We start from the raw sequence: 26,718 nt of genomic DNA on the forward strand, positions 1-26,718 counted from the left end.
TCTGCAACAGTATTAACAAAATTTAAATACTATATGTAATTCTATATTTTGTGTTATTAAACGAGATCTAGAGTGACTAGCAGATAAAGTTATCAAATAAGTGAAGCCAATTGAGGACATCAGAGAATCTGGTAGTAATTCCTGCATATCTCTGCAGTATAGGCACTTTTCATAGAAGACATTTGTAAGACAAGCACAGGTGTAAATATTAAAATGAATAATGGATGGATCCCATTTAGATGCTTCAGTTTCAGGGTCTCGGAATTCTGAAGACTGAATCATGTCAACTGGACTTGACTGAAGAAGCTGCTTGGATAAGTAGCCAAACGTTTCCAGGAAGAAAGAAGTCCAGCTGACACGATTCAATGTTCGGATAACCAAACCAGGATGACTGACAATGTTCACCGACAGCTTTTGTCATTGTTCATGCTGGTTTACTGTCACTGCTTACTGAATATAACAGAGGCATTTTTATTGCATTATTAGAAACACTGTGCAAAAACTGAATTAGAAAGACATAATTTGAAGGCTCTATAAACTGTGGACATTGTGGGCATTTCTCTGGAGCTGCTTTAATTTCAACATGTGGAGGTAAAAAAATGTTTCATAATTTGTAAGTGTACATTTTTGAAAACCAATAACCTCAGTTATGAATTAAGTGAGTTAGGATGTACAGTGACATTTCCCTGCTCCTCATCTGTGCATTTTGCACCAGTTAGGGTGAAACAGTTTTTTATTAACACAGTCAGAGTAGAATCAGATCAGAGTTTGCACAATGACTCTGATTTGTACCCAACAAAAACCTTTCCAGAGGCTTGTTTACACATTAAGCAAACACATATCCACTTTGGCATTTATTTGCAATAATATTTATCCACATGATAAATTACCAACAGGTTAACGCTGGTTTTATAACCAACTCCTGAGTGCAATGTTTGTCTCTTAAGCCACTACGTATATACACCGTGTTGTTGCTAACTTTGTTTGCTATTTTGATATTTATAATATCATTAGTTTATCATTTCATCTACGACATTTTTGGCGTCATTGTATTGGGGTGTGAAAGAAATCTTGTTAGATGCAGACTGTACTGTTAAATTACTTTTAAAAACAAAGCATTGCTATGGATAATCCACAGAGCTCAGATCAACAGTTTTCGTTTGGCTTTACCCTTTTAAAAGTAAGTCATTCCAATGAAACTGTGAGTATACACACACACATACGTTGAGTTTAAAAATGAGTTTTCATCAATGTTTATACATAGGGTTGTTTTAATGTTTTACAGAGTTTTCATTTCTTCATTTCTGGGACTGTTGAAAGAGATATGTTAAAACAGAAATCTTCTGTAATAAAGAAAATATACTGCATGGTTTTAAAAATATCACTTGACATTATGTTTGTTTACACTACTTTTTTTTAAATTCAACAATCATCCATAGAATCAATTTTTTCTCAAAAACATTCATTTTTGATAAATATAATTTGCACATTTGCTGCTACGATACCAGCCACAATTATCAGCATGTAATATATGTATGCTACAGTATTCCTAGCAGAGATTCATAAGCATTCAAACCTAAAAGTTCCCCTCAAGTTTGATTGTTTATTTTTGACATGTACCCATAGACAGATAGATAAGAATATTGTTAAAGCTTTGTAGATGTAATTACTTTTTACAGTTTTACTCTTAATGTTCTTAGAGATTGAACCGGAAACATTATGTTATGGATGCTAAAGAGCAGATAAGAAAAACCTATAATTAATGTGATGGTATATTGCTGAGTCCATTTTACATTTAAGCTGATGGTGATGGTTCATTAGGAGGCACCAGAGGTACGGCACATTGGCCTGGAGTAGCTGCTTTGATTCATGGCATTTCTGGCTGCGATCCTGATGCAGTAGGTGGTCCGGGGTTTGAGATCCTTCACTTGGTAAAAATCACCTTCCAAAGTTTTAACTATTGGTTGCTGATTAGGCTTCTCTTCTTCTTCAATGACGAGTGTATACTCATTGGCGCCCTTCACCATTGTCCATTTCACGTACAAGGAAACACCACTTACTGTTACTGTCTGCAACTCTGGAGTTTTAAGATCTGAAAGAGACAGAGAAACATGGTTAAATTAACTTTTGCTTTTTAGGACTAATTATGATTAATCACAACAGTGTGTAATAATGCCACAAGTACCTTCATTCAAATGGGCATAGACTTCAGTGGCCCACAAATCTCTTCTTGCACGAATTCCCACAGAACCTGAGGAAGATAAGGAATACTTGCTGAAACTGGAATATTAGGAATATTATTGAATAAACCAAAAAATTGACATTAAAAAGAAAAAGGTGTCACCCCCCTTGATAAACCCTACAAGTAATTAACTTTAATATATAACATCAGGTGTCAGATCTTTAAGAAATACTATCAATACTTATACTACTTATACAAATACTATAAATGATGAATAAACATTTGTACCAGGTGAATCTGCATTAAATATTATATTGGTGGAACAAATCTCAATCCCATGTACATGTCATGATCTGGCTCTCACAGTCACTTCCTGCCCTGGACTTTTATTTTGTCCCTCTTTTTCTCCACTTCCTGTCCCCAGTTAACTTCTCCACCTTACCAGTCATCAACAGTCACAATTGCTTTCACCTGTTCCCCTGCCTTTTAAAAACCCAGCTCTCCCTTTGATTCTCTGTCAGGTCATTGTTTCTGTTATCTGTGCAACTCCCTGTTTCCAAGGTCACCTGTCTCATGGTTTTGAATCCTGTTCATGTGGGTTTCTTGTAATCGGTGTCTTAGTCTGAGGTTTGGTTTGATTTTTATTCAGTGTCTTAGCCATTTCTTGTGAGCGTATTTTGTGGTTTGTTTTCACCTTGTTAACAATGTTACACTGATGTTTAGTCTGTTCCTTTTCTTGTAGTGTCCAGGTGTTTTTGTTCAAATCCTCACAAGTTCATTTACTCCTTAGTTTGTAAGCCTTAGTCTCATTAGTTCTATGTTCACTCCCCTTATTTAGACTCTTAGTTCCTGTAGCCCTTGTTTAAGGTTAGTTTCTAGATCATAGTTTTTGTTGGCCTGACTTTACCTGCCACTCTGCTTCAGTGAGAAACAGCTCCCTATAGACCCTCTCTGTTGCAGACTATATAAATTACGTTAAGTGCCCGTAGGGCATCAAGGTTTATCACGGACCCTTGTAACCATGCCATCGTAAAGAGAATGTTTTTCATGCCAAGCCCATGTATAGATTCACGCCATGCATAAGTATTTACCAGTCAATGTGATTATCTGCCTTTCAGAGCCCAGATGAATGTTTAACTACGTGCCCATGAGTTACGCTTATTGATTCTAGCCTCATGGACCTCTTTATTCTAACAAAGTATGTATATCCACTGAGAGGGATTGTCATGTACCAAGTTAAAGTCATGTAGGGAATTTATGGAACCAAGAGTTACGGTATCATTCTTGGTCTAGTGCATTTGTGTGTCTTGGAAATTGTGTCACCAAAGGGATTTTGTGTGTTTATGAAATTATGTCAGCTTCTTGTCCTCCTTCGGGAGCGAATTTATGTTAGGTGTTCATTCTTGTTTTTCACTATAGTCGTAAATAAAGCAGTTTTCTCCTTACACCTCCCTCTCTCCTTGTTGCACTTGGGTCCACCCTAAGGACCACTCCTGCCAGTAGAGCTGTGTAGCCAACTGTACATGGCTTTAATAGGAATTTCAGTTTGGTGGGTGCTTTTTTTTTTTCATAACCGCCAAAGACAAATGTAAGTTATTAAATAAAATGTGTCTGTCTTCATTCACAAATTATACAGAGTTGTTAGTATGTGTAACCAGTGACAAGATCCGTCTTTATTTGCATTTGGTTTGCACAAATGAACTGTCGAGGGTGCAAACATTTTGCCCGGGACCTTAAGTCCATTGATTCACAGTAACTTTTTGTCGGTCTATATCATTGAGTACACATTTAACCTTTTATTAAAAAAAAAAATTAATAAAAAAAACATCGGAAGCTTTAAGAAGTCAGCCCGACACAGTATCAATAACCCACTCATCAAAGTAATGTAAGTTTAATAATTTTGCCACTTTAATCACTGTAATGTGCAGTGAAAGAACTGAAGGGCATAGCAACACTAATTAAGGTTGGTGGGACTTAATGATGTAATGATGTGAAGAACTGGTCTGTAATGGACTGGCAGCAATGAAAACGGAAGTACATTTTGTGTGTGTGTGTGTGTTTGTTGCGTGTCTGACCTGTAATATGTTGGTTTGGGTTGCTCTCCCCTACAGCATTGCTGGCTGTCACTTCAGTGGCACTGGAATTGAAGTTGGTCAGCGTGCAGGAGAGGCTGCTGGTGTTGCAAAGCTTGATACGGCTTCCTGCTGATACACTGTAGACAGTGTAGCTGGTGGCAAACACAGACGCATCCCAGAACAGCACAGCAGAGTCGTTGCTACCACTATATTTCACATTCTCTGGAGCACAAGGGGCTGCGAAAAGAAATGGTATGTAAACATTATCCATTAATTATGACTTCTATTTCATTCAGGGCCTCTTTTGAACTAAGTAATGATTTTTTTATTTTAAAAAGGGCTTATATATGTTTTAATGGCTTTTTATGCAAAAGCTCATTGGTCAAGTGAGTGAAGTTTTTACATAAATATGTAAACATAACAATACTTAAACATATGTATACATAACACGATCACGAAAAATCTCCTCGAAATAAAAACACGGATGACCACAATATAAAGTTACCTGTTAATCCAGTTAAGGCACTGGAAGGTTTGCCAACCCCAGCTGAGTTTCTGGAGCGTACAGTGAGGTTAAAAACTGTGCTACAAGGCAGCGGGAATTCATAATATCTCCTGGGTAGCCAGTAAGATGAAACCTCGATCAGGGTGTGTGGGTTGTTTTTGATTCGGCCTGTTATCTCCACCAGGTATTCAACATCAGAGCAGTTGACGCTATCCCATGTTGTCCTGACCCAGTAAGACTGGGCCATATATTGCATCCGATGTCGCACAACAGCCGGAGGACACGGAACTGTGATGGAAACAGATCGTATTTTACCAGTGGGACAACAATGTATTTTACTTGCGCAAAGCTATACAATATTTTTAATCTCTATATTCTATAGTGAACAAACAAAACTGGTTTAGCAGTAAAATAATTATAATTCTGCAGTTTGCTTATTAATTTTTAAATTTACCTGCTCCAGCTGTCAGAGGTGGACTAAACGAGGTGTTGCAGTTGCTATTAGAGGCTTTAACGGAGAAATTGAAAATGTCACCACATTTTAGGCCTTCAAAGATGCAGGAAGATGCATTGCTGTGACAGTACAGCATGCTTCCATTTATTGATTGGGCTTGGCCATAATATTGCAGAGCACCCTCTGTGGCATCCCAAGACAGGGTGGCCGAGTTGGTGTTGCAATCAGTATCTACTGAGACACCGGATGGGTTACAGGGCACTGAGGAGAAAGAGGGGGGAAAAAACAAGCAGCATTTTTAGGTGTGGGTTTCAAGTTGACCCCCTTATCAGGTATTGTTTCTGACGTTATTCCGACCTAACCTGCACTTACAACAATGTATTAAAGATAGACTGCAATAATTAAATTATTTTTAACCATAGTTATCCCCCTCAAAATTATTGCCAATTAAGTCAATTGAATAATCATCTAATTAAACCACTCCAAATGGAGATGCTATTATCCACTATCATTCACAGTACTTCATTCAACAGTACACACAACTCTTATTTATTATTTACGCCCATGTAGAAGCCACTGAAAGTCATAGTTAGAAAGACAATGTTAGCTTCTTGAATTTTAATATATATTTTTGTTAACAAAAAAGAAACCTTAGGAGTCCCTAATAAATGTGTTCTTGTGTATTTACCTGTTCTGAAGGATGAAGTACTGGGCTGGCTAGTGCAGTTGTCTCCACTAGCAGTGATGCTCAAGTAGTACGGTTGGCCACAATGCAAATCAGCCAAGGTGCAGTTGTTAACTGAAGTGCTGCAGCTGGCGACGTGTCCATCACTTCCTGTGGCTGTCAGATGGTAGGATATGGCCACAAAGGATTTTCTCCACGTCACTGCAGCTCCATTCACCTCACATAATTGGACCACAGTCACATTATCTGGGACACAGGGTGCTAAGAAAAACCAAAAGTCCCATTTCTTATTTACATAAGCGTACAAAGATTTAACATGTGAGGCTGTTACTCATAAAGAACATAAATACCTGTTTTAATAGTTGCTGGTGGACTTCTGAGGCTGCTGCACTTATCAGAGGAAACAGACACTATGATGCTGTACTGTGTGCCACAGCGGACCCCCTCGAGTGCACATGAATTGGAGGAGCTGTTACAGGATATTAGCGTTTGGTCGTTGCCCTCAGCAGTCACCACGTAGAGCGGCATGTCCATCGTCTGCTGCCACTGAACCAGGATGGTGTCGCTGTTGCACTGTGTTACAGTACTGAGAGAGCTCAGAGCACAAGGACCTAAAGAGTGGGCCACATAAGATTAAGACTTTGTTTCAGAAAGTACATTTCTAGAGCATTTTAAACCAAACAAATGATCCTGCAGCATTTCTTTGTTTTGTTTTTTTAAACATTTGTTCTTGAATCTTGTTAGATTATAAGATTCAAAGTTGATGAGGTTCAAAGTCAAACTCATAGACATGTGGGAGGTGTTCAGTGGACACTGTAACTACACCTAGGACCTAGGCCTAGTCCTGTTTGCCACAGTGGAAGGTGTGTTTATGCAGGTTGCTTTGTTAGCCTTACAGTACATCTATAATTTATGAATTGAATATCTTGCGCTGTATAATTGGCATTGTAATTTTTGTGGCATGTAAATACATACATTCGGGAAGTTGCTGCAGAAATTAAACTACGGTGAATCACACATTACTAAGAAAAGCATTTATTTCAAAGCCCCTAGCTATGACTGTGTGGATTATCTGCACTGGTTCTCCCACAACCTGCCAAAGGACTAGCGGTGACAAGCTGCTGCATTGGCTCACGTTGCACTGGTCGCCATTACGACTGATGGAACCAGTGTGAACCACTGTCAGTTTAGCACATTGAATTGGCTTAAAAGCCGTAGACTGAGGTCTGACTAGTGTCAGCAGTGCAGGATACACTGCAAAAACTAGGTCGATGTGCTTTCACCAACGTGCAAAAAGGGCTGACTGTCAACTTGGTGTTTCACAGCCCTAAAAGCAAAAGTGTCAAAGCAAGAAAACTATCCAACCTGGGGGTCACAAGATGAATTTGGGGATTCAAAAAAAGAGCACATATTGTTTTGCTACACAAACTGGAATTAATTTGGATTTTCTTTTGGATGGGTTTACCTGCTGACTATTATTCATATATAACATTCGGAGGTGTTTAAAGTGTAAAGTTTAGAAATACAAGGCAAGGTTGGTAAAGACTGTATATCTGTAGTAAATTATATTTAATGTTTTATGTACTTCCAAATATTTTCTAATATTTTAATAACAAACACATGAAATTACACAGTTTTTATTTGGCGATTGCAGTTTTTTGTTGAATACCTGTCTCGAGATCAAAGGTGGCGTTGTCATTACTCTTGCAGTATTTGTTAACCGCTGTGACACGGAAGGTGTAAAGTGTCCCACATTTCAGATCTGGCACTCTGCAGGTAGATGAAGTGGTAGTGCAACTGGAGTTGTGACCTTTGGCCCCTTGGGCATACACAAAGTAACTGAGGGCTCCATCTGAATTATCCCATGTCACCCAGACAGAGTTTGATATGCAGTCCAGACGGCCCTTAATGTTCCTGGGCACACACGGAGCTGTGAAGGGGGAAATGGAAACAGTGTAGATTCAGTTCTATGATCAAAGACGTTTTGGTAATGCAATTAATTTTGTTATTGTGGTGCTCTACTGGTAGTTTGAACTATTAATTTAGTTTTACTCTGCTGCTTTGGCACGTGAATTTCTCCTCAGAGGATCAGGAAAATGTAATCAAATCTAATCTAAAATTGTTCACATCAACAACAATTTATGTGTACATATAACACTATCAATAATTTTCATAAAATAAGATCATATTATGTATATGATCATTTTTTGTTTATTTTCAAAGATAAGAGAGGAAGACTGATTTACCATGAAATGGTGACAAGTAAATCTTTATTTATTTATTTTATCTAAGGGTACAACAGTTGTAACTGTTAGATTAGGCTAAATGTCTTACAGAATCAGATTCATACACCAGCATGATATTAATCTTTTCATCTGACTCTTAATAAATTGAATTAGGATCTTTACAAAAATGTTAAACTCCTCCTTCAAATGTGAAGCATCTAACTTGAGAAACAATCACTTGCACAAACAGGAACAATATTAAAAAAGTTAAGTCATGATGGCACATTGAAGCGTATACATATGCTTAAAACTTACCTGAGGAAGTGTGTACCATAGTGCTTAGCTTGCTGTTACACCCATCTCTTACAGACTGCACAGTGATGTCGTATTCTTGTCCACATGGTAGATTTTTGATAGCGCAAGTAGTGCTAGTTGAGTTACAGTAGAGTCTTGCCCCGGTGTTACTCAGTGCCACCACATGGAAGTACTGGGCATCAGGGCTGGGAGACCAAGACACACTCATGGCACTTTCAGCACACTGTGAGGTGACAGTCACATTCTGAGGTGGACAGGGTGCTGAGGGAGAGAGTCACAAGGGATCAAAAAGGTCAAAAAAATGTAATACAAATGTCCTTGTTGAGGAACATATGTTAAAAGAAACCCTACCTGTCTGTACATAAGCCTCGTCACTCTTCGCACTGGAACAGGACTCATCGTGGCTAAACACACTCACGCTGTAGATCTGACCACACACCAGGTTTCTCAGATCACACTGGGTCAGGGTGTCATTACACATAATCTCTTGACTTCTGTCGGCTGTGACACCCACTGCAAGATAGGAAACGGCTCCGCTTGCTGGTTCCCATGTCACTGCAGCAGAGTCTGACTGACACTCTAGGGAGGCCTTGACATAGGTGGGCCTGCACGGCACTGGGAGAGAGAAAGAGAGGAAAAATAAAAGGAGTAAGAAGATAGATAAGTTAAGATCCTCATAACATAACTAACACACTATACATATATGAGAGATGCTAAACATTTATAAGATCCTTTAGAAAAGATAAGATGACTAACTATGAAAATGTGAAAGGGGCAATGTTTGTTGTACTAAATTTCGATATGCAAGCAAAAACTAAAGAATATAATGTTCATTTTGTGGAACTCCTTAAAAGGAAATCACTAGCAATATATAGCAATGGATGGTGTTCACTTAGCAGCATCTCGGAAATATTTACAGGTGACGTGGAACTTCCACTTTGTAGGCTTTAAACTAACCTGACTGCAGGCTCAGATAGGCATTGCTGTTGTCACAGCGTCCATCCTGGGCCGTCACTGTCAGGTTGTAAAGCTGACCACAATGCAAATCAGGTAGCTGACAGCTGGTTGCAGTGCTGCCACACTTTGTCTTGTGACCGTCGGGCCCGAAAGCTTGCACTATATAGGAAGACACACCCTCTTCTTTCTCCCATGACACTACGCCAGAGTCATTGTTGCACACTGTCTGTGCTCTTACTTTTTGTGGTACACATGGCACTGCAGACAGACAGATATGAATAAAGATAAATGGAGTTGTAACAATTAAGGAGAATGGTTCTGTTTAGGATAGATGTCTAAAGAAGATTCAACTATGATTTTTACCTGTGCTGATCTTCACAGCAGAACTTTCAGCGCTGCTACATGTATTATCTGAACCATGAACAGTGATGGAGTAGTTGAGGCTGCACAGTAGGTGGTTGAACAGGCATGTTGTGTCATTGCTGTTGCATGTTGATGCATAACCACCATTGCCCTGGGCAATTGTGGTGTATGATAATGACCCTGTGCTCGGCTCCCAAGAGACTGCCACACTACCGTTTTCACAATCCACCCGGGCCTCCACCTGCTGTGGTACACAGGGAACTAAACAGACAGAGAGAGTGCGGATCAATGCGGTCCAGTAAATAACCATGACTGAACGTCTTGTATTGACGTATTGTATTGTACATGATTTTTCAAAAAATATTTCCAAAACAAAAAATATGGATTTACACGAGGTTACTCCATAGGTTTCTGTTTTGCTGCCAGGCGTCAATGGTGTACTTATCCTTACCTGCTTGCAGAACTTTAATGTCACTCTCTGACACATTGCACACACTGTTAACGGCAATCACGCTGATATTGTAGGTAAAGCCACAGATGAGGTCTGTGAGACTGCAGGACTGTGAGCCCGTCTTACAACCAGTTTCGTGTCCTTGTTCAGCAAAGGCTTGGACAATGTAGGAATCAGCCCCCCTGCTGGCCTGCCATGCCACCTGGGCTGTGTTAGTCGAGCAATTGAGTACAGGCACAACATTCTGAGGAGGACAAGGCACTGGTGGAGGGAACAGAAAGTCAGAGAGAAAAAAATGTAAGAACTTAAAATTACTGAGGTTTTTTTACTTTCAAAACATAGGGATTAGATGGAATTTTGGGAGATGCTGATCTTGATACAGAAGCACAAAAAAGATTAGCCCTCATTAAACCATTAGTCATTAAACTTAGACTTAATTTTACAAAATAATTTCAGTTATTTTCTAAATTATATTTTCAACAATCCCCGTACAGACACTAAAACTAACAATGTTTTAAAAGTAGCTGATCATCCAGATTTTCCTCTGTCTCTAATTCCTAATGTATTTTCTTTTCGATACAATAGCTTATAGTAAACAAGGTCCATACGAAACAAAAAATGAACATAGTTTGGGGTCTTTGCTGTTTTTCACATAACACTGATGTCAGTTACACAATGTTTCAAACACTCTTGGTACATCACACTAACAAGGTGAATAAAAAAACAACTTTTTCATTGGTGGTGAATTTCTTTTTAAAATGGCAAAATAGGCAGAACAGTATAGCCTCACAACTCCTATCTAGTTTTCGCTGTTTAAAGTTTTTTTGTTTCCCAAACATTTACCTGAGTTAACTTGGACCCTGGTGCTTGGAGGGCTGCTGCACTTCTCATTTGAGGCCACGACGATCACATTATACGTCTGACCGCACTGCAGGTTTTCTAGCTCGCAGTTGGTGATGTTGGCATTGCAAGTGGAAACATGGCCACTGGAGGACCGGGCTGTTGAGGTGTAGTACAGGGCACCCTCAGTCTGGGACCATTCCAGGAGAGCCGAGTTGGTGAAGCAGTCTAGAACCGCTGCGTCAATGTTGGGTTTGCAGGGAACTGAGAGATGGAGCAAAGAAACGTGGAGCTTGTGAGCCACACTCACAAAGGAGCAATCGACCCAAATAAATGTCTATTAGTTAAGTCATTCTACCTGATTTGAAATTTATAGCTGGGCTAGGCAAACTTGAGCAGATATTATCTTGCGCCACCACCTGAACAGAGTAGGACTGCCCGCAGGTCAGGTTCATCAAGGTACACTTATGATCTGTTGTCCCACAGGAGGCAACGGCTCCCTGTGTGCTCTGAGCCGTCACTTTGTAAGACACAGCACCCTCACTGGCATTCCAGGACACAACAGCTTGATTTCTGGAGCAGTCTATCTCAACATCCACATTAGTGGGAACACAAGGCACTGGAGAAAGCCATGGAGAAAGGAAATTCATTATCCCATACTATATTATAATTTAAGCAAGTTGCAACAATATCAATCTGACCACTTTTTTAAGCATTAGATTCAAACTATTGATCTGTACACTACAACACAGATAGCAAAATATAACTATTCAGCAACTCTTTGGATGTATTTCCTTTCATCCCCTGGGCACAGATTTTGTCCCATTAGTCATTCATGCAAAAGAGCTAATGCACTGTACAGCTATTTCTGATAAATGCCTTACGTCTGAATAGTAATGAGGATAAATTAAAAAAATAAAAATAAAATACAATTATTTACACAATAGTGTGAATGAAATTAGTGCAGGTAGCCCTGGACTAATTTATACCGCCGTCTTAATATTTTAACGATTTACTGTATCATAGAAATAAGTAGATTGAGACTTAAGCCTTAAAATATAAAGATCAGATTCCTGGCTGAATTTTCTATAGCTTTGTTAATACAGTTATATCCACTACAACTTTTTTGGTTGTTTGCAGGATAAAAAAAAAATCATTACATAAACACAGGAAAACAGAATCAAAACATCAATACAAGGCAAATAAAATCATAACTGTCCTTAACAAGTCAAAAAAAATGTCTTTGCTGTTTGTAACGAACCTGACTGCAGGGTGTTGCCTTTACTGGGGTCAGAGTCGCACTGTTTGTTGGAGGCGATAACCGTGACTGAATAGTTCTGTCCACAGTTGATGTTGGGCATGCCACACTGCTCATTGTCAGACCAGCAGCTTTTTGATTGTCCATCTCCCTGTGTCACTGTAGCGGTGTAGAACAACGCCCCCGCTGAACCAGTCCATGACACTACGGCAATGTTAGAGAGGCAGCTCACGAAGCTGGAGATGCGAGTGGGCAGGCAAGGCTCTAAGGAAAAGAAGGAGGATGTATTGGATAACAATGGGAGAGAATTATATGGAGTATGTTACCCGGTAATGAACTGAAGCTGTAGTGAATAAGCAGAAAGCCCCCATGTGGGGATGTAAGTTAATATATTTTTCTTGTGGGTTCTCCCTATACAGTGTGTTGATTTTGTTAAGACTGAATGCAATGAATTAATGTAGAATTATTATCAACACCAAGGTTTTGCTTAAAATAATCTTAATTCAACAATATAAGGTCATTGAAAAAACCTGTGGATGCACTTATTTTCCCCTCTCGTAGGTTTAACTTGAACACTGTTTAGAAATAAATCAGTCACTGATTGAAAAGTTTTAAAATCCTTGTGAGTATAGAATAGGAATTTACGTGATGTAAGCTTCGAAGGTTGGCTGGGGAGACTTGTGCACACAGAGTCTACTGCCTGAACTGACAGGAAGTAGTCCTGTCCACACTGAAACTCCGAAATGAAAGTCCGGGTTTCATTGGTGCTGAGCTGCAGTTTGTGGCTGCCGTTTGTGGTCTCTGCAGTCACAGTGTAGAACTCGGCCGTTTCACTTGCATTCCAGGTCAGGGATGCAACCTTGGAAATAGATTACATTTCAGGTTGATTTAAATAATACGAGCAACCATAATTTTTTTACAGTCTCTATTTAAACAAAGTTACAAATTACTCAACACAGACAAATAAACCGTTTAATATTTCCTGAAGGGAAAATGGGAGGAACTTTAAAAGGAAAGGAAAAGGAAAAATCACTCACCTTTATAGTGCAGTTCAGAGATGATTTTAAATTCTGGGGTATGCATGGTGCTAAAAAGAGAAGAAAAGGTTGTGACTATGGAAAATACAATTGTCTTATTATTACCTTAATTAATACAGTCATCATTTGATTTTTAAAATGTGAAAGAAAAAAAAAAATATATTCCTTATAGTGATTCACAGCTCATAGTGCTCGTTTTGTGTTTGTTTTGTGTTTTGTCTTACCAAAATTACACAACACATACAAATAATCATTTTATAATTATATAAAACATAGAGACATCAAATTAGTATGTTGAAGAGGCTAGAAAACACTAAATTCTCCTTGGGGTGGACCTACAGTATGTCCAACCTTGAAATTTCTGTATTGTACTCATTGATTTTTATTTGTGAGCCACAATAATGCCCTCTCAAAATGTCTCTGCGTTACATAAACAGTAAAAAGGCTTTTTTTACCCATGCGTATGAAAGTCTGGTTGCTTGGAATGCTGTTGCAGAGGTGGTCATTGGCAATTACATGAACGGTGTAGTTCTCTCCACAGTGCAGGTCATTCCAGCTGCAGCTGGTGGTGTTTGTCGTGCAAACGTGGGTGTGGTCATCGTGTCCCTTTGCAATAACCAAGTAGGACTCTGCACCATCGCTCTTGGCCCACCTGACTGAGCCCAGGTTGTTCTCACAATGTGTAAAGCTCTGTACATTCTGAGGGACGCAAGGACCTAAGAAGAAGGTGAACTGTTAAAGGGTCATCCATGAAACCGCTTTACATTTTAAGAAGACAAAAATCTAAACGAAACTTATACCTGTCTTGAATCTCTCGGGTGCACTTATGGCACTGTCACATTTATCATCTTGTGCTTTTACAGTGAAGGTAAATAGCTGTCCACAGACCAGCTCGACCCCTATTGCTGTCTGATCAGTTTGGAGATCTGTGACGTATCCCAAGTTTCCCGTAACTGTCACCACGTAGACTAATGCTCCACTTGCCGCAGACCAGTGTACCACCACAGTGTCATTGTTACATGACCCATCAACTGTCAGGCCAGTCGGCTGACAGGGTTCTGTTGAAGGACGAGTTAGACAAACATCACATAGCTATATCTAGCAGGTTTAATGTTTTGGCTGGTGATAATGTTCCATACCTGTTTGGATCTCCAGTGTGTCACTAATTTCACTAAAACACCTATTGCTGTATGCAGTTACAGAGAATTTATAGGCTTCCCCACAGCGCAAGTTCGAGAACTGACACGTGGAGTTGGTGGAGTTGCAAAACAAAGTTTCTCCCAAGCCATTCGAACCGGTAGCCAGGTAAAGCTCCACTCCCTCTCTTTCCTCCCAGTGCACGTTTGCCGTACTTGTCCCACACTGCAGGTCCACGTCAACACCGAAAGGTATACAGGGAGCTGGACAAGACATTTAGTTTAGTATTCAAAAGCAGAAATACAAAACTTCGCTACTGTAGAGAAATGTATAACTCTAGTTTTCTTGTATTTCTTGTATGTAGCTCAACTCACTTGTGCTGAACCTGACATTTGTCTGCGTCTCAGTTTGACATTGTTCATTGATGGTTATGAGGCTGACTGCATACGTTTGACCACACACAAGGTCCGTCAGTTCACAATGGAGCCCATCAGTCTCACATGAAGCTTGTTGGCCATCATTTGCTGCTGCAGTCACCAGGTAGGAGCTGGCTCCCCTGGCCGAGCTCCAGGAGATCAAAGCAGAGGCATTCTTGCAGTCCACGCTAGCCACCACATTTTCAACTGCACAGGGGGCTACAGACGGAAGGGAAGGTGGGCAGGAGGATGCAGGACATGGAATAAATGATTATTAATGACAAGTTAAAGCTGCACTGATGTTCGTACTGTAGATATAGGTCCATTTATTTTTAGGTACATAGTTATACCATAGTGACAGCATTGCACACTCTTTTAGAAACAGTCAACTCTAATGGTTTCTAGAAGTTACTAGCATCACAATGCATATGCATGACATCATTGTGGAATAATAAACATAATGTGTGTTGTGACAGTTTTTATAAAGAAACCTTTTAAGGTGTTAAAAAGGATTTTTTGGGGGGAAGAAAAAAATAGAATTGTGCCATTATTATGAGTAGGTCTTACGTTTTTATTGTTTCACCTCTACTGTTATTTTTTTACAATTGTTACAAGATATTAAAAGACAGAAGCCTTGCTAGTTATGATTTCATTGTTTTTATAGCACATAGTGTACGGACCTAGTTGCTGAGAAACAGCATATAAGGAACAAAGTAGAAAAAAAATAGAGCTTTAATCTCTCGACCTCCAAAAGTATATTAGTAAGCTGTCTGAAGTACTGCACCTGAGGGCAGCAGAAAAGTGGTGGAGCTGCTACTGTTGACTGTCTCTCCAATGGAAATGACGTTTGTGTGATAGACAACTCCACAGTGGAGACCGTTCACGGTACAGAAAGTTTCATTAGTGTTGCAGGACAGAGAGTGGCCATCACGTCCAGCAAGACTGGCCTTGTATCCCACTGAGCCAAAACTGGCTTCCCACGACACAGTTCCAGTGTCGCTCTGACACTGGAGACTGGCTTCCACGTTGTTGGGTGGGCACGGTTCTGTGGGCAGAAAAAGAGGCGGAAGAAATTCAGTGAATGATGCAGAGGTATATGCTGCATAATGAATAACACAAATACAACATTTTCTTTTAATCTACATATTTTATTTTTTAAATATTATCTATTATATTTATTTAAAGAAACACTAAAAACGTGCCAAAGGTGACACAGTAAACCTAAATTATTGTAATCTGCCTTTAATGAAAAGACTGATCATTTTGTCTCCAAATACAATTTAATTCCATATGGGGCAAAAAAAAGCAGCAAAATCTCCTCAAGAGAGACAAGATCCCTGCGACGACATCAAAGATACAAAAAAGAATTTTACAAGCTAAAATAAAAAACTCTCACCTGTTCTAATTATAACTGTTTTGTTTGAGGTAGCCACACCCTGGCACACCTGGTTGTTTGACATGACATGGATGCTGTAAGATTGACCACAGCCTAAGTTATACAAGGCGCAGCTTGTGTCGTTAGTGATGCAGGAGACCGTGTGGCCTTCCTCTGTTACCCCCTCTACCGTGTAATAACCAGCACCAGCAGATGTGTCCCACTGCACCTGGCCAATTGACAGGCTGTACTCTACGGTGATGTGTTGAGGACTGCACGATCCTGAAAGAAAGAAAGGAAGAAGGCTTAAAGATAACGTGGTGGATATGTGGTTCCCTAAAGGAAAATGTGCTCTAGAAAGGACAGACATATGGTTTGGAGTATGGTAGGTTTACTTGACCAACACAGAAAAAGAATATCACTAAGAAAGAACAGGGAAATTACTGTAGTTATAGAGTCTATTCCCAATTTTAACCCAAAAAAAACTGATTATCCTACCAATGAATATTTGTCTGTTAAACCCTAAAAGTTCTTGATGAGTAAAAAAAAAAATTCTGGTAAAAACTTCTGACGAAAACTGCAATAATTAAAAGCTACGTTTAACCTATTTCCAACACAAACCATATGTTTTTCAAGAATTTGAAGAATATGATGTTGAAGTTTACAGTGCAGCCTGTAGTTATGTAAACAAGTTGATATGAACTGGAAAAATATGAAAATAATACTTTTATAGCTAATTAATGAAGAAAACGATGTGTTTCTAATTTATATTGCCGTGAACATGGCAGTGAATATCACCTAGTTTTAGGGGGGTCTACAAATGCAAAATACCAAGAATCTAACATATAGGCGTCAAGTTACAGCTTAATAATATAGACATTTACAGTAAGCATGCAAGGAGAATTATGAAGGCTGTGTGCTGTCACTCACCAGTGACCAGATGTGTTCTGAAGTAACCAACCCTGCTGCATGTCCATCCCACAGCCTTGACAGACACCGTGTAACTATGACCACACAGGAGACCTTCCAGATTACAGAAGGTCGTGTTGGTCTCACAGGTGATGTTGGGGCCTGACGCGGTGGTTAGTGTCACCACGTATGACAATGCTCCATCACTCGGGTACCACGTCACCATAGCCGTCTGCATATCACAGTCAAACATTGCCTGGATATTTCTTGGTTCACAGGGGACTGAGACAGGGACAGATAGAAGATCACAGATATCACTTCATTGTGCTCTAAATATGTTTTAGCATAAAAACATTGCTTGTTAATGATGATAAAAGGAAGTAGATTATATTTAGCTTATAGTCATCATAACATATCGATTGTGTAGTATGTGTTTATCTATTAGCTCACTTTTTTACTGAACTACAAATTAGTTTTTTGGCAAGATCCAAGCGTATTTTTAAGCACTGTGCTAAGGTTGTTAAAGTATTTCATAAAACAGTCAAACAATCCAGCCACTACCACACTACCACCCAAAAAACTATGAAACCTTCCTTTTTCCCTCTCTGCAAATCCACTTGATCCATCAATCAATCCACAGATTTGAATAGAAGTATACCAGCCAAACTGAATACAGTCTATCATGACAGTCCTGAATTAAATTCTAACTTCTAAGGTCATGTTCATGTTGAGGAGAGAAGTTGATTTAATTTAAACCTCTTAAAGCAGATACCATGATGTGAACCATTTTGGTGATACAGTACCTGATGCTGCTGAATTGTGTTAAGTTTTACTTACGGGGCTTTTTAATATTTTGTCCGGCCAATTTTTATCAGTGATGGTAAGGCATTTAAGAGTAATGCATTTCTGTATAATGCACATGAATTATAAAGATTATCCTACAATTAATTGACTGGTGGCTCTAAAACTATTTGAGCAAAAACTGGACGTTGTTATCTTCATGAGGTTAGGAATTTTACTGAATTGTTTCTTAGGCTGCATTTACATGTACCTCCTACCATGTCAACATGGTGTATCTGTCACTTGGCTGTCTTTTCTACCTGAGGGCGTGTCAACCAGAGAAGTGGGCAGGCTATTGCAGTATCCATCAGAGGACACTACGAAGGCATGGTAGATCTGACCACAGCCGAGTCCGGTCACGTTGCAGGAGCCCTCTGTTGTGGCCTGACATGTTGTGGTCTGACCGTTGCTGTCCTGCACTGTGGCGATGTAGGAGTCAGCCCCTGAGCTCTCAGACCAGGACACTATCAAAGTGTTGGCCATACAGTTCACCACAGACGAGATGGATGCAGGAGTGCACGGCACTGGTGAGAAGAGATGGAAGCAAAGTTTAGAGAAGGGCTGAAAGTCACTTTTGCCATCTTAATTATTTTTTTTATTACAGAGTACTAAAAATAATAGAGACTTAGTCTTTAGAAAACTTAACTGTAAATGTTGTATGGTTAACTATTATTTGATGCTCTTAGTTAGAGAAGATTGATACCACGTCATGTTTGCGTTCATAATTATGGACCAAACTATTTCTACTAACACATTTCTACATTAACAAGGTCTTATCCTTCTTACCCTGAGATACTTTGTTCTTTGACTTTATACTTGGGTTTCATACTGTTTGTGACCTACCTGTCCTTATCGTGACACTGTCACTTGGTTTGCTCTTGCAATGTATGTCTTCTGCTGTTACAGTAACTGTGTAGTGCTGCCCACAGTGCAGGCCTGTCAGATCACACTGGCCATCAAATGAGACGCACTGGTCCTCATGGCCATCAGTGCTCACTGCTCTTACTTCGTAAAGCTGTCCTCCTTTGCTCAGGTTCCACGACATGGAAGCGACATTGTCAGTGCAGCTCACATTGGCTTTGAGATTCTTAGGAACACACGGTGCTGAGGGTGAGAGTTTAATATACCATGTTATTCATTTTTATTGTGTTTCATATTGAACATTGGAGATGTGATTGTTTTTTTCTTCCCAGTTCTGTCTGCGCTTTCTAAAGTAAGAGTGGGACTGTATCTACCACACCTGTCCTGACAATGTCCCCTTTGCTCTGGGAGCTGTTGCAGGTTCTTCCCTCAGCTGTGACAAGCAGGACGTACATTTCACCACATGGCAGATTGGTGATGTCACAGCCAGTGCCCGATGATGTGCAGCAGGTGATCTTTCCAGTTAACTGCTCCAGCGTGGCTGTATAAGTTACTGCACCAGGGACTGGTGGCCACATGATGCTGATTGTGTTATTGTCACATTTTGCTAAACTTCTTACATCTTTTGGAGGACAGGGAGCTGAAAAAAACAAATTATTGGTCAAAAGCAGCAAATGTTTGACTAAAAATAGTAAGAAGAATTGTTTTTCCTTTCTCCTACCAACACAATTCAAGTTTGTATTGATTGTTTTTTTTAAATCTAGCATCATTTAGGTTATCATAAAAAAATAAAAGTTTTAAAATATAAACTTAAAAAATAACTTTTGAACTAACTTTATACTAAAATGATATAAAAACTAAAATGATTTTTACCTGTCTCAGTAGTGACAGCATTACTGGGTGCACTGGGGCACTGCTCATTGTGGGCCTCGAGGGTAAAGGTGAGGTTCTGGCTGCACTCCAGCTCCGGCAGAGTGCATATCCCGTTGGATGTGGAGTTACAGTCAAATGTCTGGACATTTCCCCATCTGTCTGTCACAATGGCAAAGTAATTTTCCGCCCCCGCAGACTCATTGTACATTAACCAGGCTGAGTTTGTCAGGCAGTCGATCTCCACCTCTGACACTTTAGGCACGCAGGGAACTGCAGGTAGTCAGGGACAGGGAAAAAAGTTTGGTTTCAGAACAAAAGCAATTGATCTCAGTTACCAATCACTTAGAGGAAGATATTTCTACAGTCTTAGTTTCACTGTGTATAATTTGAAAACATGAGCTACAATGTCACCAAGTTGTACTGTTAATGTCCAATATAAAGTAAATTTTTACAATGACAAATATTTCCTAAAAATAAAGATATGAAATCACAGAAAAGTCTGCCTCTTGTGAAGCGATTCAAGCAACTACAAGTTCATTCAAGAAGATGAACAAAAAACAAACAATATAAATAGGATTTTCAAACAGTGAAAGTAAAATATATTTGATCCTTACCTGTTTTGATCACTTGTGTGGAGCTGGTTGTGCCCACACATCCATTCCTGGATGGTGTGATTGTGATGTCATACTGTTTTCCACACTTAAGTGCGTTGAGATCACAGCTGCCGTTTGTACTGTTGCAGTTGTGTTGGTGATCAGTTGTGGAAACTGCTGACACCGTATACACAACCTCTGCCACAGGGCTGTTCCAGGTCACAGAAAGAATTCCAGAGCTGCAGTTCAGATTGGGGAGGAAGGATGAGGGAGTACAAGGAGCTGAGAGGAAGAAGACCAGCAAAAGACGTTATTAAAAGCATCACAACTCAACGTTACATGATATACTAGTTTTCTCCGGATAAACTATTTGTCTTTTAAACAATGTTTAGCTCCGACTGAATTAACTGATTTTTCATGAGAATCAAGATTTTTACAGTACAGAAAACAACAAAATAGAGAACCGATTATTATTTTGACCTACTGCTTTACCTACCTGTAAGGACCTGCTTTGTGAGACTCTGGGAGCTATTGCAGTTGTTATCTTCAGCCACCACTGTAACATTGTAGGTCGTATCACAGTTCAAATTTGGTACCGTGCAGTAATGGCTATTTGTTGTGCATCCGCTGACGTGACCTTTGCTGCTCGCTGCAGATGCACGGAATTGTACAAAGTAACCCGTCGACTGCCAGGTAATGTTCAGGGCACCAGACAGACAATCGAGGTTGTAGTGTACTTGCTGTGGCACACATGGAGCTAGAGAGAGCAAACAGAGCAGGTAAACATCCTGTAACTGCATGCTCACAGTTTTGGTCCCACCAAAGGTTGTTAAGGTAGAACTGCGAGCTGCTAGAGTGAAATCAAATTTTCCAGAGGTCAGATCAAATTATTGTATTAGCAGATGAAGGGGAACAGCTAAATATAAATAATTACAGAGAAAGAGAGAAATATTAGCAAGTATCAGTATCGAAAACAAAAAAAACAAAAGTGAAAAATAGAGGTAGAACAAAAAACACAATATAATCAGTTTGAATATAATTTATATTGTGCTTCTAGGTGAATTATATTTATTACAAATACTATTCACACACTATTTCATAAAATGTAGTTTGGCTGTTCTAAGAATGCAGCTTCAATTTTATTTTATTTTTTTTTCAGCTACAGATTATAGAATACGGCGTGTTTCAATACCTACCTATACGAATCACTTCGGTGTTACTCTTGGCTCCGATACAACTTCCATCAACACCAACAACATAGACGTGGTACTCCTGTCCACAGAGCAGCTCATATATCTGGCAGCTGGTGCTCCTGGTGTTGCAGGACCACTGGTGGCCCTGTGCATTCTCAGCCACAGCTGTGTAGGACACTGAGCCCTGCGAGGCCTGCCACAATACTGTTATGTTATTTGATTCACAGGATGAGTCTATCCTCAGTTTGGTGGGAGGACAGGGAGCTGGAAGAATAAAGAACACGCAGTTACATATCATTTGCATGCGTCTGATTTTACAAGACCTCTGTAGGTGCTCTGCTCTTGCCACGTAGACAATTAGCAGCAGATCCTTTAAAGCCTGTAAGTTTACATTTAGTCATTTGGAAAGCACTATTATTCTCATGGATCCGAAGCAACTTGGGGTTTATTGCCTTGCTCAAGGACAAACGAACCACCAACCCTGCAGTTGCTGGTTCTTTGTCTCCCTCTCAATTCCTTTGATCTAGAGCATCCCCCAACACCACATGGCTGTTAGCCCAATATATATACTATAATTAATATATATGTAATATATACCTGTGTTAATTATGTTCCATTCCTGGGCAGGACTGGGGCAGTTTTGTCCCTGTCCACTAACGCTCACCCTGTAGCTCGTTCCACAGCTCAAAGAGCTGATGTTACAGGATGAGCCATTGGTGGAGCATGTGTGCTGCTGTACGATGGACAAGGCATCAGCTGTGGCGTTGTAGTACAAAATGCCTCTGCCAGGTGTCCAGGACACCAATGCAGTGTTGGTGTTGCAGTCCAGTGCGGTCTTCAGGTTATTTTGAGGACAAGGACCTAGACAAGCACATGCATAGAGAGTCATGCAATATCTCCATGCATGAAATATAATCTACAGTGTCTTCTGATGACATCATCTGGAGGAGTTAGGTTGTCATACAATTGAAATTCTACTTTTGGTTGACCTGCTTCTCTTGATGACATTATCTGAACTAGAGGCAGAAGAATACCACATGTTCATTGCTCATAGGAACAAAGAGAACAGTTTAATTTCATTCTTACCATGGACTCCACAAACTGGAACCACTGGAACGTTAAAAACCCAAGAATTTGCCCTTTAACAGATGTTACAGACACTACATTTCTGCCCATATGCCATTGTTATTTTATGTTGTCTTCTGTCTTACTTATTCCTTGTCCGATGTGTTTCTCAGAAGTCAGAACCTCCCTGTAGAATGCTGCTTAACTTAAATGTTGGAGAAACTAAACCAAGTGCAGGTCTTACAGTGATTAACTCAGAAAAGTAAAGTAAAAACAAGGAGCTGGGAAGAAGACTCTCCTTTTTGCTTTTTTGCAAAATGCTATTTATTGCACCTGCAGATGCCCTTGTTCAATAACTGCTCTGCTCACATTTTATTACCTGTAGTGGCAGTGATGGACTCACTGACCAAACTGTCACAGGAGTCATGATGAGCGACCACTGTAATGTTATAATCCTGTCCACATGCTAGGTTGGGGAAATCGCAGTAAGTCTCTGTGGTGTTACAGTCAGCTTTGTAGCCAAGATTTCCCCGTGCATAGGCCGTATAAGATGTGGCACCACGTGCTACATCCCATGTGACTGTGGTGATGCCCGTCTGGCAGCCCACCTGGGCCGTGAGGTGGGTGGGAACACATGGAGCTAGGGATGGGGAGGGAAATGTGTGTCAGAGACATTTTCATTTTGGCTCTGCTAATTACTTCTCTGGTCACAACGTTTTGTACAACAGTGGAAAGTAAGTGTAGGAACGTAGAATTACTTTATTTACTATTCTTTACTACTTTAGAGTTTCAGGCTGTTTTAGAAGCAGCTTTAGAAGAAACTTTAAATGCAGGACGTTGGCTCGTAAGTTACATGTTTCTAATTTGTACAATACCAATGATTTGCTATCACATAAAATTGCAACAGTTTGTGCAGAAACTGCAGAAATTCACTTACCAAGGTAAAAAAAAAAAAAAAAATCAAAGATCACTCAGTACCTTAAGCTCCAGAGCTTTACATCTTGGTGGTTCTTTAAAAGCTAAAAATTTAAAAATCATCTCTACATTGTGAACTCACACTGATCTTTTGTCTCACTTTTCATTAAATGCATGTAGATAAGTAAGCATACGCATTATTCTACCTTCGTTGTGCACTGCAAATACATTAAACAGAATCCTTACTCCTTACACGTGTTTGTTTTTGTTCCTGTAAAGGTCATTTTCAGTTTAAGTATGCCTGAAAAAAAAGCATTTTATGGTGAGAATTTAAAAAAATATTTTACCACACTCCAATTCAAAAAAAGTTGGGACGGTGTGTAAAATCTAAATAAAAACAGAATGCAGTGATTTGCAAATATTATCAAGCCATATTTTATTAACAATAGAACATAAAAACATATCAGATGTTGGAACTGAGATATTTTACCATTTCATGGAAAATATTAGCTCATTTTGAATTTGATGGCTGAAGTTAGCATCACAGACGCAGGCTTTTGAACTGTGGTCCCTCTCCTCTTTAGTCCGCAGGACATGACATCCAAAGACATGGTTTCCAATTTTAAATGAGCTTGGGCCAGAGAACACGCCACTGTTTCTGGATCGTGTTCACATATAACTTCTTCTTTGCACGATACAGCTTTAACTAAAATTTGTGAATTGCATGGCAAACTGTGTTCACACTGATTTCTGGAAGTGTTCCTGAGCCCATGCAGTGATGTCCAGAAGAGAATCGAGCCTGTTTTTAATGCAGTGCCACCTGAGAGCCCAAAGATCACACGCATCCAGTTTTGACCTTTAGCTTTCCAAATGATTCTCTGAGTCTTTTGATGATATTATATACTGTAGAATGTGGTATTTTCAAAGTCTTGGTAATTTTAAGTTGTGAAACACTTTTCTGATTTTGCTCCAAAAAATGTTGTCACAGTCGCAGATTGGCTCTGCCTCTCTGATATGCAATAACATACAGAGTCAAGTTATTGACCTGTTGCAAATTCAGCTAATTAGTCTAATTGGTCTAATGCTTCTGATTTGCGGCAATGACTTTTCCAGCCTGTTGTTCCATGTGCTGCTGCCATCAAATTCCAAATGAGCTAATATTTTTCATGAAATGGTAAAATGTCTCAGTTTCAACATCTGATATGTTGTTCTATTGTGAATAAAATATGGGTTGATGAGATTTGCAAATTATTGCATTGTTTTTATTTACATTTTACAAATAGACTCAATTTTTTTTTAATTGGGGCTGGGGTACATTTTGTAAAATCAGTCGGTAAAATTAAAAGAAAATAAAACGAGCTTGATTTTAGAGTAGCCTGTACATGTACAGCCTGATTTAATGCTTGATGCATTATGTTTTACTACAAATTTAATGACTGTACCTGTTTGAAGTTTTTGGGCCATAACTGGTTCACTGGTGCATGAATTTGTGTACGCGACCACGCTGATGATATAGCTCTCCCCACAGATTAGGTTGTTGAAGGTGCAGTTGGAGCTCCTGGCGTTACATGTGCTGATGCCTCCCCTGCTGTCCACCGCTGACACTACCTCATTCTGGTCTCTGCCTGAGTTTCCCCATGTAACCGTTGCAACATTAGTGCTGCACTTCAGATTAACCAAAACATTGTTTGGTTTACAGGGAGCTGGTGATGAAGAGGAGGATAAATACAGGATATAGAGTGTAAAAATATCAAAAAGCACATATGAAGAGGTATATAAAACATTTTGGACTGATTTAAGCTAAAGTTAAGAATAAAAATCTAAAATCTAAAACAAACAAATAAATAAAACTTCAAATGGTCTTTAGGGAGAAAGCCACAACTTTACACATTTTGAGCTGCTCAAACTAAATTTAATATTAACTGGCGAGCTTCATATGTGTTGTTAAATGAACTTTTTTTCTTGTGGAATGCCCGGCCAGCTGTTTTATCTCCTGTTTCCAGTGCTGAGCTAAGCTAAGCAGCATAGGCTTCAACCTTATTTTCATTACTTGAACCAGTGAGTGGAAATAATCTCATCTAGCATCTTTTCAAAAATGTCAAATTATTCCTTTACAAAAAGAAAAACTACTTTAAAAAAAAAAAAAAGTTGATTTGTTGATAAACAAGTTAAAATTAATTTTCAGCACTACCTAAAAGAATATCCTTTCTGAAATTAAACAACTCCACATGTCACATGTTATCCCCCTTGTAACTATTTAGTTCCTGTTAAAAAAAACCTTGAAAAGCTTGAACATTTGCTACCTGACAGCATTTTAAAGTCGGAGCCCACAATGGTTTCACAGTTGATTGATGATGTAGTGACAGCAATGCTGTAGGTGAGGCCACATTGTAGGTTGTGAATGGTGCAGTTGGTGCTTGTAGAGTTACAAGTTGGACTTGTGCCATTACTGCTGCTAATGGCCATTGCAGTGTAAGACACAGGTTCACCAATGCTCGCGCTCCACTGCACTGCAAAGGAGTTGACATTGCAGTCCAGCTCTGCTGTCACCCTGTCAGGCAGACAAGGAGCTGTGGAAAAATGAATGAAAGGAGGATGACTAGCTTAATGATTGATTCACTGGTTTTAAGTGCAATTCCAAAAGGTTTTACGTACCTGATTGAAACGTTAGTGTAGCTCCTGAACTGCTGTTGCACATTGCACTGGAAGCCAACACAATTGCTGAGTACTGATGTCCACAGTCCAACTTCGCAGAGCAGGTTGTTGTGTTGGAAGAACAGGAAACTACCGGGCCGTGGGTGCCAGTCATTGTAGCTGTGTAGGAGATAGCTTGGGCACTCAGTGCCCAGGTCAGTGTTCCCATGTTAGTGCCGCAGTCTGCACTGGCAGTCAGGTTAGTTGGTGGACACGGAGCTGGTGGGAAAGAAATGTATCCATTCTCACCTTGGAGCCACTTTTTGTACATTGTTACAATATAGGAAAATGAAAACTGTCTTGTTGTTTCATGGCACATTGTGCAGGCAGAATTCAGATAACAGTAACTAAATATAGCATTTACCTATATATTAATACTATATATGTCATAACATGGAAATCTTTTGTGCAGACCTGCTATAAAACTAGGAGGATACGATTAGGGCTCTTTTTGAAAATCTCAAAACTCATTGAGAAACAATATAAGGAAATTGGGTGTT

The 26,718-nt window shown here is 39.5% G+C and overlaps 1 protein-coding gene across 1 annotated transcript in view; it reads right to left on the reverse strand.

Moving 5' to 3' along the window:
* Positions 1 to 1,253: 1,253 nt before the first annotated feature.
* LOC137131885 (mucin-3B) overlaps positions 1,254 to 26,718 on the reverse strand; it is a 41,046-nt gene continuing 15,581 nt past the window's right edge. Inside the window, exons 24-60 of the mRNA XM_067513725.1 lie at positions 26,180 to 26,437; positions 25,828 to 26,094; positions 24,967 to 25,227; positions 22,989 to 23,249; positions 22,142 to 22,405; positions 21,548 to 21,808; positions 20,848 to 21,108; positions 20,373 to 20,633; positions 19,759 to 20,028; positions 19,265 to 19,525; positions 18,868 to 19,128; positions 18,285 to 18,548; positions 17,206 to 17,466; positions 16,297 to 16,557; positions 15,685 to 15,945; positions 14,859 to 15,119; positions 14,487 to 14,747; positions 14,148 to 14,405; positions 13,803 to 14,063; positions 13,348 to 13,397; positions 12,956 to 13,169; positions 12,314 to 12,574; positions 11,411 to 11,671; positions 11,056 to 11,316; positions 10,213 to 10,473; positions 9,762 to 10,022; positions 9,399 to 9,656; positions 8,793 to 9,056; positions 8,442 to 8,702; positions 7,571 to 7,831; positions 6,252 to 6,512; positions 5,905 to 6,162; positions 5,217 to 5,477; positions 4,763 to 5,050; positions 4,258 to 4,494; positions 2,186 to 2,251; positions 1,254 to 2,092 (exon numbers count right to left, since the gene is read on the reverse strand). Coding sequence (XP_067369826.1) covers positions 1,818 to 2,092; positions 2,186 to 2,251; positions 4,258 to 4,494; positions 4,763 to 5,050; positions 5,217 to 5,477; positions 5,905 to 6,162; positions 6,252 to 6,512; positions 7,571 to 7,831; positions 8,442 to 8,702; positions 8,793 to 9,056; positions 9,399 to 9,656; positions 9,762 to 10,022; positions 10,213 to 10,473; positions 11,056 to 11,316; positions 11,411 to 11,671; positions 12,314 to 12,574; positions 12,956 to 13,169; positions 13,348 to 13,397; positions 13,803 to 14,063; positions 14,148 to 14,405; positions 14,487 to 14,747; positions 14,859 to 15,119; positions 15,685 to 15,945; positions 16,297 to 16,557; positions 17,206 to 17,466; positions 18,285 to 18,548; positions 18,868 to 19,128; positions 19,265 to 19,525; positions 19,759 to 20,028; positions 20,373 to 20,633; positions 20,848 to 21,108; positions 21,548 to 21,808; positions 22,142 to 22,405; positions 22,989 to 23,249; positions 24,967 to 25,227; positions 25,828 to 26,094; positions 26,180 to 26,437 — 9,233 coding nt within the window. The 3' untranslated portion in view covers positions 1,254 to 1,817. The remainder of the gene's footprint in view (positions 2,093 to 2,185; positions 2,252 to 4,257; positions 4,495 to 4,762; positions 5,051 to 5,216; positions 5,478 to 5,904; positions 6,163 to 6,251; positions 6,513 to 7,570; positions 7,832 to 8,441; positions 8,703 to 8,792; positions 9,057 to 9,398; positions 9,657 to 9,761; positions 10,023 to 10,212; positions 10,474 to 11,055; positions 11,317 to 11,410; positions 11,672 to 12,313; positions 12,575 to 12,955; positions 13,170 to 13,347; positions 13,398 to 13,802; positions 14,064 to 14,147; positions 14,406 to 14,486; positions 14,748 to 14,858; positions 15,120 to 15,684; positions 15,946 to 16,296; positions 16,558 to 17,205; positions 17,467 to 18,284; positions 18,549 to 18,867; positions 19,129 to 19,264; positions 19,526 to 19,758; positions 20,029 to 20,372; positions 20,634 to 20,847; positions 21,109 to 21,547; positions 21,809 to 22,141; positions 22,406 to 22,988; positions 23,250 to 24,966; positions 25,228 to 25,827; positions 26,095 to 26,179; positions 26,438 to 26,718) is intronic.

This window comes from Channa argus, chromosome 8 (genome assembly GCF_033026475.1).
Source record: "Channa argus isolate prfri chromosome 8, Channa argus male v1.0, whole genome shotgun sequence".
NCBI classification, from domain to species: Eukaryota; Metazoa; Chordata; class Actinopteri; order Anabantiformes; family Channidae; genus Channa; species Channa argus.